Source organism: Filicampus tigris, chromosome 7 (genome assembly GCF_054856515.1).
Source record: "Filicampus tigris isolate MCC_2025a chromosome 7, RoL_Ftig_1.0, whole genome shotgun sequence".
In the NCBI taxonomy this organism is placed as follows: Eukaryota; Metazoa; Chordata; class Actinopteri; order Syngnathiformes; family Syngnathidae; genus Filicampus; species Filicampus tigris.
The window spans coordinates 624,555-634,822 of NC_141223.1; the positions used below are offsets into that span (position 1 = coordinate 624,555).

The window sequence follows — 10,268 nt, forward strand, 5'->3', positions numbered from 1 at the left end:
TGTGTGTGTGTGGCTACGTTTGAGGTTTGCATGAGTTTGTGTGTGTGTCTTTCAAGTGTAGTTTTGCATTCGCGCTTGTGTTTATGGGCCGCCGTGGAAGGCGTGCGTGTGAGCGTGCGCGTTGGCGCTCCAGTGTCACGAGCAGCCGCTTCCTGTTTCCTGCGGCTCCAAATTGCCGTCTTGTGTCATGTGACAGGAAGTAGAATCATGCAGTCTCTGTGGGGGGTAGGGGAGGGGGGCGGGGGGGGGGGCGAGTAGCTGACCTCAGAATGACAAATGTTTAGCTTCCTTCCTGACCTTTGACCTCTTTCCTGCCATTTTTCTGCTCCCTTGATTAGGTACAGCATGCGGTCGGTCACATGCAAGGAGGGCGCAGTCCCAAAAAGAAGAAATGTCATCAGCTCAACGTTGGTTTTCAAAGCTTCCATTCTGACGTTTGGGGACAGAAAATGTTTTTGCAACTTGGGAAAGGACTCTGCACTTTTGTTCTCCAGACATGCCACGGACATGCTCCCGGAATGTTTTCACCGCATTTGTCACCTACGCGTGACCAGTAAAATTTCACTTTTTTTTTTTTTTTTTTTTTTTGTGGACCTTTCATCGAAGCAAAGAGTCCAAAAAAGTGCAAGTGTCCGGAATGGCCTTCTTAAAAAAGTTTGAATGTCAATGCGAGTACATTTGGACATATTTGCAAAGCCGTTCAAACATACGACCTTGCAAATAGTTTGGAACGTCCTTGTAGGCTAATTGCTAACAATATTGCATTTTTCCCTCTACTGCCACAGGGGCAGGAGGCTTGATATTGTTTTGTCATTTTTGACTGGCGGACTCATTTGCGAATACATTTGAATGTAATTATATACGTTCAAACATAATTGCAAGTACGGTCAAACATATTGAACGCATGTTTGAACGTACTTGCAATGATGTTTGAACGTATTTGCAAACTCGTTGGAATGTAATTGCAAATACATTTGAATGTACTCGTAGGCTAAATGCGAAAATGCTAAGCATTTTTCCCATAATGCCATGGGGTATGTATTGACTTGCGCAGGCATTTATCCAAATACGTATGTTTTCAAAATTAAGTCCACATTTTTCATCACACAAAAATGGCGGAATCCAGTCAGTTGTAACATTATGAAATGCGCTCTATAAATAAAATGGTATTGTATTGTATACCCACAACACGCATCCGCCCCCCGCAGGACTGATGAAAAAACGAGTGCGGTGATGATGTGCGTGTGTGTGGCGCCCTCTAGCGGCCACCGTCGCTCATCACGCGCGTCACTCGATCGACTGCAGCGTTTGGTTGTCCTTTGCCTGTTTTTTATTTCGTGACAAAAGCCTGGCATGGTTGTCCTTTTCGCATTCAAACAATGTCAGCTCGTGTGCTTTTTCCACGCGAGCATTAGCGTGTTTAGCAACAAAGAATGGAAGGAAGCCGTGAAGTCAAACTTTGGCCACAGCGGCGAGACGAGCGCACTCGTCGTGTCTTGATCAAGAAGCAACCAATCGCGCGCGCGTGATGACCATCTAGCTGTCTTCCCGATGACCCTCTCCCAGGAAGTAGACGGAGCCCGAGCGAGCCTTCTTTTGGGGCAAAGAGGCCAGCAGCAGCCGCAGCAGCAGCAGCAGCAGCCGCAGCAGCAGCCAGTAGAGCGAGTAGGTGTTACGGTTCAACTGCCTTCCACATTCACTGGCTCACGATTGCAGATGTCAGTCCAGTCATTTTGTGTTTCCTGTCTGCACATTCGTCACGAACTACATCGAAATTGCTCAACTGCATACCTGTTCAATTCTTCAACAAACACTTGAAACGCGGCGTCTCGCTTACAACTCCCGACTGGCCGCAAGAAATTATGAATATAGAAATGATATAGAAATACAAGTAAGTTGAGAGCTGTATTTGAACCCGTGACATGAAGGAGGGGGAAAAAAAAGCAGCACTTTCGGAGGGAACGGGGTGTCCGAACTTGGTCCTCAAGGGCCGCCGGTGTCCTGCCTGTTTTGCATCTAGCCCAGCTGCAACGCACCCGTTTCGAGGGATCATGATGGTTATCAAGCTTCTTCAGAGCTTGCTGATGAGCTGATCATTTAAACGAGGTGTGTTGCCGTAAGAGGAATTGGAAAACGGCCCTTGAGGACCGGAGCTGGACACCCCTGCTCTACCCGCAATGCCACAGGTGTCAAACTCAAGGCCCGGGGGCCAGATCCGGCCCGCGACATCATTTTATGTGGCCCGTGAATATGATATTTTGCAAACATTTCCTACCATTTTTTTTTACAAAAAACGCCTGACTATACATGTTTTTTTGTTTTGCTTTGTTTTTTTTTTTACAAAAAACGCCTTTCTAAACATGGTAATTTTTTGGCCCCAAAAAAAAAAAAAGACTGAGATGAAGACAATGTGTAAATGATCATTCATGAGACGACCATGTATAGTAAGGTGTTTTTTGTGAGAAAAAAAAAGCGACCGTGTATGTTAAGGCATTTTTTGTGTTATTTTCCCCCAAATCTGAACTTTTTATCTTCCAAAAAGCTGACATTAAAGTTAAAAGTCATTATGGCATTAGATTCTGACTCAAAATCTGGACTCTGATCACAAATAAATGATTGTTTGGTTTGTTTGCTTTTGTTACGATGCTTCTCCTTTGGAATGTTGTGACATGTCGCTGAGCCGGTTTACCCGGAAGCGTTTCTGGGCTCGCGAGACTTTGTCGGCGCCAGCGCGGCCGCAACTCTCTGGAGGCAAAATGGAAAACGCACAACCCACTCCGCTCATCGGCCCCCGCAAGCCAGTTTCGCGAGATGAAATTTGCTCGACTTGTCCATCCGCAAAAAGATCCGGAGAAGCCACGGCCCAAAACTTTTGACGTCCGATTCAGCCAGTTTGACTAAGCAATATGACATTTTGTCGAATTGCCTATCGTGGGTAGAACCTCACAAAAGAAAACAAAATTCTCAAGAAATATGCGTGAAAAAAACCAAACATTTGAAATCTGCCATTTTGATTTGAGGTGGCCATTTTGGGCTCAGTTGTGCCATTTTTAAAACAAATTTATTAAGCCTCCAAAACCAGTTTGACTTAGCAACATCAAAGTTGGTTGGCGTGTCTATCGTGAGCGGGCCCAGCAAAAAGCGCCTGAAAAGACGGCGGCCAACCGGCCGGCCGGGAGGCCTCGAGGGAGACGAGGAGAAGATAAATATGAGGATGGACTATAAATGTAGTGTAGTGTACAGTACAAGTACTTCCCAGGAGCTGGTTCCTGTCGCTGCCAGTCAAAGTCCCTTGCTGTGTTTGTTTCATCCTATCGAGGACGCGCGCACACACGCGCACACACTTGAACGCATGCCAGCGCACTACGGTCGGCTGCCGAGGCCAAACTTTGTGCAGGCCGCGGCCGCCGCGCTCTTAAGCCGCCGTCAAAGTGCTGATTTGCAGCGCCACCCGTGCATTTCAAGCTAGAAGGGCGTTTTAACGCTCATACAAGTCAACAGCCATTGAGTGGGTGTCGGTGACGGCCAATGAGCAGGCGGGAGGTGCCAGTATGACCAAAATCGCGTCGAGTGGGAATCCGGGATTGATGGCAAACCAAATCCAGCCGTTCCAGTAGGCTTTGGCGGCAATTTCCGGCAAGTACTGGCTGTTTAGTACACGTGACGAGGGTGTCCCATACAAACGCGCACAAACTTGAAATCCGTGTCAACGCATGTAGTAAATAGTTTTATGGTGCCAAAAAAAGCAAGGTTGAAAAAGGTTCCAAACCATTCGTTTTGCTTTGATTGTTTTGCATGACCCCTAAAAAAAAAAAGCCATATTTGAGCTGCGGGGGGCGTCGTCTTTTCATGTCTACCGTGGATGCATGCAAACAAAGAGGGCCGGTTTATAACAAGGAACAAGAAGCTGTCAAAGGTTTTGCTTTCACAGACAAAAGCGTCACTTCTCTTTTTTTTTCCGTGCAAAGTGAGACGACGTGAAAGTGCAGCGCCCGCCCGCCTGCCCGCCCGCCCGCCTGCCTGCCTGCCGACCAGCGAGCGGTCGGTTGCACGTTTCTGGTAAGTGCCGCAACAAAAGGACTCCCGCCGCGTCCGTCCGTCCGTCCATCTCCTGGAGGAGAATTTTTTTACAGTCTATTGAATGATGTTATTTTTAACCAGTACAACATTATAGAGTTCTCTTTTCCTTCAAATTTTTTTGGGAAAAACCACACACGTGTGATTTTTGGAAGCAGGCTGGAACGCATGAACTGCATTTGCAGTCATTTCAGTGGAGTGGGGAAGGATGATTGGAGATACCAGTGCATGTGTTGTATTTGTATCTCAAGGCGATCTTCTTCTATACTTGTTTGTCCAGTTGAGGGGACCCAAGATGTTGCGCTGGCTGCTGCCCCCGCTGGCCTGCATGAGCGCCGCAGCTCTGCTGCGCGACGCGCCAACCGCGTACGGCCGCGACAAATATGACCGAGTGGGCGCCGACCAGACTTTTTGCGCGTGGACGTGTGTGGTTTTCACGCTGCAGTGGCCGGGAGGCTTCTGCCAGGTGACCTTCAACATCATCGCCGGCTTGCTACTTTCATTCGCCACATAGCGTGATGTTCCTTATTGTCAGTGAGAGGGTAGTGAAGGTGTAGGCAGACATTTACATGTAGCTCCACCAACAATGAAGGTAGATGAAGATGAAAGAAAGAAAGAAGGAAAGAAAGAAAAGGAAGGTAGGAAAGAATGAAGGAAGGAAATAAGGAAGGAAGGAAAGAAGGAACGAACGAACGAACGAAGGAAAGAAGGAAGAAGAAAGAAAGAAGGAAAGAAAGAAAGGAAAGAAGGAACAAAGGAAGGAAGAAAGGGAGAGAGGAAGGAAGGAAAGAAGGAAGGAAAGTATGAAGAAAGAAAAAAGAAAGGAAGGTGGTAAAGAATGAAGGAAAGAAGGAAGGTAGGAAGGAAAGATATGAAGCAAGGAAGGAAGGAAAGAAAGAAATGATGGTAGGAAAGAATGAAGGAAGCAAATAAGGAAAGAAGGGAAGAAGGAAGGTAGGAAGGAAAGATATGAAGCAAGGAAGGAAGGAAAGAAAGAAATGATGGTAGGAAAGAATGAAGGAAGCAAATCAGGAATGAAGGAAGGAAAGAAGGAAGAAGAAAAAAAGAAGGAAAGAAAAAAGAAGGAAAGAAAGAAAGACAGGAAAGTAGGAATAAAGGAAGGAAGGAAAGAGGGAAGGGAGGATGGAAAATATGAAGAAAGAAAGAAAGAAAGGAAGGTTGTAAAGAATGAAAGAAGGAAGGAAAGAAGGAAGGAAAGAATGGAAGGAATGAACGAAGGAAAGCATTGTTCTTGTTTGTTTTCTGACCGCGCGCATCTGTCTGTTTTTTTCCCCTGCTCGTCCGCGCGGACGCACGGGTCAGTCTTTGGACACGGCTTCTCTCTGCAAGATTCCCGAGCACGTCAGCACCTGGACCATCCACGGCCTGTGGTAAAGCACAAACGCGGCTCTGCGCCCAACCGCCTTGACAATCCAAACACGCTTTGACGCTGAAGTGGGACCAGTTGCGCGCCGCGCCGCCCGCCGTCCGGCCTTCCTTTCCGGAAGCCTCCGCCGCGCTTCGGCCTGAGCGCGGCCGGAGCGCCGCGTCGTCGCCATCTGCGAGCTGGCGGCCATTTTGCTTTCCCACAAGTGCAAAGGGCAAAAGCAACGGCGTTATTCGGATGACTTTGTGGCCTCGGCGCGGACGTGTCCGATGCTTTCCAAAGTAGTTTGGATCCTTTCGCCGCTTGGCGTTCAGCTCGCGCGGCTGCCGCCAAGCCGTTCATGTCTTGAGCAGGATGCAAGAAGTCCCTTTCGAAAATTCAGTTCAGCATTCAAAAAAGTTGCCAATAGAGGAAAGTTACCAACTGAGGACAACCGAGCTCTTAGTAGAGAAAGACCCGATGGCTCTTTCGGGGCGATTATCCCGAGTCAAGGAGGCCGATAACCCATATTTGGAGCCCATATTCATTTTCGACAAAAAGGAAAACATTTTTTATCAATTTCACAAAAATAAAATCAAATAAAACTCTTCACTCGGTTTAAACCTATTTAAGGGTTCGTGTTAGGTCTATTTTTTTTTCATATTTTTACTCGAACGGGGTTTCCGCGTTACCGACGTCGCATTAACTTGAACGTTAAAAAAAATAATTACAAAATTGGACATACGTGTTTCGAACAGGACCGCGGCGATATGTTTACTGATATGTTTTCAGATTTGCATCATGTTTTATTCTCCATTTTTGCCAATATACATCTTTGTTGTAAAATTCTACCAAAGTTCAGGGAGCTCATCAGCCTGTCTTCAAAAGTGACAAGAAAACTTCAACAATAGCGCCCTATAGTTTTCCACTTTGTTTGTTTTGATTTCACACAAGAACCAAACGTGCAGAGTGTTCCCAGGGTCAGCAGAATCTCTTATCGTGTCAACCGAAATTCCAAAGTTAACACAGTTAACGCAGTTTTAAATGAAACTATTTTCGGCCGGCGGATTTTTGAGAAAAGGCCCGTGCCGATATTTGTCAAAACTACCGAATAACGGAGCCGTGCTGATAATCGGCGTATCCCTAGTCTCGAGTCAATGCAAACATCTTTTTTGAAAGAATATGTTCCCAGCAGGCCCACTAAGGGAAACGCGGCATTCGGATTCATTTTGCGTTTGTGGAATATAAATTAAGCAGCTCAGATTCAGCCGGGATTGGTCGTTGTGAGCAGTTGTGATGTCATTTTCAGTCGACAGCAAGTGACAAAATGAGATATGGCTAAAAACGAGCGGAATATCACTTATTCCAAAAACGCCATATTTATCCGAATGCCCTGTTTCAACTAGTAGGCTTGCGTAGAGCATATTCTTGAAAAAAATCAAATCAAATCTTTCCCTGTAACGACTTGAAAACGAGCCGCACGCTAACAACGTTAGCGATGCGCTAAAGTGGCAACGTGGTTGTGTTTTCAGGCCAATGAAGGTGCGGGAATGCTGCAGGTGTTGGCCCATGTTCTTCTCCGACGTGCAGGTGAGCCTGCCGCACATGATTGCGCAACGATTGTGCACGAGATGACCGGCGTGTGGTGGCTCCCTCAGGAGATGCAGGAGGCGCTGGAAGATTCGTGGCCGTCTTTGCTGCAAAGTCGATCCAGCTTCCATTTCTGGTGAGAGCCGATCAGACGAGGGGGCATTCTCGCACGCGGCATTTCTTCGGCAAGACACCCAAACATATTGGGCTCTTTCTCAAGTCATTTCATCTTGAGTGCGTATGCGTATGCGTGTGGGTGCGCGCGCATCGCAGGAGGGACGAGTGGGAGAAACACGGCGCGTGTGCGGCGTGCGTGGAAGGCCTGAACTCTCCGCTCAGATACTTCCAAACTTGTCTCCAACTTCGACAACGCTTCGACTTGCAAAAGTAAGCGCACGCGCGCGCGCGCGCTACCGTGACAACGTGTCTTCCCAAAATGTGCGCGTGTGCCCGCCCCAGAGCCCTGGAGGACGCCGGGATCAGGCCATCCTGTGATCGCCCTTACAAGGTAACAACTTGATGACGTCACTGTCTTGTTAACCTTGATCAGCTCTGACTTCTATTTTTGTTTCGTTTGCTTCTTTCGCGGCATGAAGTTGAAAGCTATACTGCTAATCGAAAAAGCCTATTTTTGTATAGATGTATGTATAATTATTCACAACTTCCACATTGGCAAAACAAAATGGACTCAGTTCCTTCTGGTTCAGATAACGAGCGCAGACCTGTGTCTTCTTTTCTTTTTTTTAAAAAACACTATTATAGAAGAGCAGTGTAGTTGTGGAGTTAGTAACTACGATTTATAAAACACAAAAAGGCCTCTGCCAATTACTTCAACCGGAAGAAATAGTTTCCTTCTGTTTTCTCACACTTAAAATGAGAACTTTATCTCATAATGTGCTTTTTTTTTTTTTTTTCTGGTATGGCAGCAGTCCATTTCCTGTAGTATGACAGTAAATAGCAAGAGAATTGGGGGTGGCGGGGGTCACACTAAGGTTTTCAATGATTCAGAAAAAAAGGAAGTGAGGTGGTTCCAAGGGACTTAAAACAGGAAAAGACACAAACCTGTGCATGTGTGTGCAGCTGTCTGAGGTGCAGAATGTGCTTTTTCCTCTCGTTGGTGACGAGTGCGAGATTCAGTGCGTCAAAGACGACAAGGTCAGTTCCTCTTTCACCTTCGTTTTTTTTCATGATTTAAAAATGTCCTGAATCGTAAATTAATTCTTATGAAGTAATGTCGTTGGAATTATTTGGTGAACAAACCAAAAAAGCGTTAATGAAAAGGGAATGTTTTCTGTTCAAAGTAGGCAGGCACCTTTTGCCCGGATGACGGCGTTGCACGTGTTGCCATTTGCTCCACCAGCATCACGAGGCGGAATTTATGCCCTTCGTTAGACATAGACCGATATGCTTTTTTCAGGGCCGATACCGATTATTAGTAGTCAAGGAGGCCGATAACCGATATTTCGAGCCGATATTCATTTTCAGTGAAAACGAAAATATCGGCATCAAAATCTAAAGAAAATGTACTCTTAACTTTGTTGTAATGTCTAAGCATGTATATTCAACAATGTTTCAGGTTTGCATAGTGGTGATTTATTTATTTATTTTTTAAAATCATTATTACAAGAATTTTTTGACAGTATACATCCCTGGTCGCTCTCATCTTCCTCAGAGATTTTCTACGGGGTTCAGGTCAGCGGAGTTAGTTACCTGGCCAATTGAGCAGCATGCTTCTTGAGCCACACTTGGAGACTTTTGTCCGTGCGTCCTGCCGGAACACCGAATCGGCTGGTCAGCAGACCGAAGCATAAAGTGCGCTAGAATTTCCTGCTCGGTGGCCGCACTGCATTGACTCTGGACTTGAGGGGGTGGGGGGTGGGGGGTAGTTGGCCTCCTCCAACAGATGTTGTGAGGCCGTCCATGACTGTCCTGAGAACGTCTGTCAAGTCAGCAGTCGTGTAGCCTACCGACCTGGACCGAGAGACCCTTGAAACACGGAGACGGAGACACCGAGTACGGTTACAAGAAATATTTCGAGGCCATTGTGTCTTTGAAAATATATACGAATGGAATGAACGCCCGTGTAATAGAGAGAGACCGATATGTTGTTGTTCGGGGCCGATGCCGATCAGTAGTAGTCAAAGGGGCCGATATTCATACACAGTAAAATAGTGATTTTTTTTTTTTCATGAAAAAACATTTTTGAAAATAGACATCTTTGTGGTAAAAGTTCAGGGAGCTCCCAGGGTCATCGGCACGTCTTAAAGTTCGATGAAAACTCCCCTATATTTTCTACAGTAGCTAACGTTCTCCAAAATGATGTGCAAACTGCACTTCTCTTTGTTTTGATTTTAAACAAAAACAAAAGGTGCAGAGTGTTCAGTAGAATCTCTTATAAAGTGAACCGAAAAGTGAAATAAATACTTCCTTGACGTTAACACAGTTTTAAATTGATTTACTGGCCAACAGATGTCGATCAGAATGCCGAATATCGGCCCGGCCCCCAATCGGTCTATCCCTAATGTATAAGGACGCGACGACAGCTTTACTTTCTGCAAACGCCAAGAAATATTGCCGCTTTTACCACAGCTGTACCTGCCGAAAGTGTGCCCTGGGTCAACGTATGTCCAAATAACGGAGAGAGCCTATCTTTCAGGAGCGCGAGGTTTGGTTTCAGGTGAAGATCCTTCTGTCTCGCAACCTGAGCGTCGGCTGCCGCGGCCGCGACGCCGAGTGGGCGCCGAGCGCCTCCAAAGGCCACCCCTGCCCGGCCCAGGGGACCTTCTTGTTCTTGCCCATCGACCACCGGCGCCCGCTGCAGCCCTGCGGGTGACGTCTTTTCCGTTCCGACACTAAAACATGGCCACAACCTGCTAACCCAACATTTAAACATGGACAAACGTCGCTAATATCAGCCAAGAAAAGACCTGCCACCCCCTTCTTGTGATTCAACCACAGCTGAGCCCTTCAAACTTTACTTCACTCTGTTCATCCTTTGTTTTTTCTGGACTGGGAGTGGCCTTTTCCACATGACTTTTGTCTAAATTAAGCTCCTCAAATCACTTCCGCATTGTTTCTTTCCACCAAAACAGCTAATATGTTAGTTTTCAATGAGAGGATAAGTGCCACAAAAAAAACCCCCACTGTCTAGCTTAACACTTGATTGAAAAGAGAACTCACATGTCTTTGGGCCTTCCTGCTGCAATCTGACTTAAAAAAATGACTTGGACGCAAT

The 10,268-nt window shown here is 46.4% G+C and overlaps 1 protein-coding gene across 2 annotated transcripts; it reads left to right on the forward strand.

Moving 5' to 3' along the window:
• Nucleotides 1-1,256: 1,256 nt before the first annotated feature.
• On the forward strand, nt 1,257-10,267 carry rnaset2l (ribonuclease T2, like). Of its 2 annotated transcripts, XM_086036775.1 has the most exons (10): nt 1,258-1,665; nt 3,969-4,059; nt 4,358-4,543; nt 5,401-5,468; nt 6,976-7,033; nt 7,102-7,169; nt 7,307-7,420; nt 7,493-7,541; nt 8,114-8,188; nt 9,690-10,267. In XM_086036775.1, the coding sequence occupies exons 3-10, from the start codon at nt 4,373-4,375 to the stop codon at nt 9,864-9,866; spliced, it is 780 nt and encodes a 259-aa protein (XP_085892901.1). In that variant the 5' UTR covers nt 1,258-1,665; nt 3,969-4,059; nt 4,358-4,372; the 3' UTR covers nt 9,867-10,267. The 2 variants fall into 2 exon arrangements, with proteins under 2 accessions (XP_085892903.1, XP_085892901.1); XM_086036777.1 differs by lacking the exon at nt 8,114-8,188 and having other exon boundaries at nt 1,257-1,665.
• The last annotated feature ends 1 nt before the right edge of the window (nt 10,268 follows it).

Excerpts from the sequence above, each read along its gene's own strand:
- rnaset2l (XM_086036775.1), top strand. The coding sequence starts at position 4,373 with ATGTTGCGCTGGCTGCTGCCCCCGCTGGCCTGCATGAGCGCCGCAGCT. Across the intron at positions 7,421-7,492 it reads CAACGCTTCGACTTGCAAAA|AGCCCTGGAGGACGCCGGGA; the intron begins GTAAGCGCACGC and ends TGCCCGCCCCAG. Across the intron at positions 7,542-8,113 it reads CCTGTGATCGCCCTTACAAG|CTGTCTGAGGTGCAGAATGT; the intron begins GTAACAACTTGA and ends ATGTGTGTGCAG.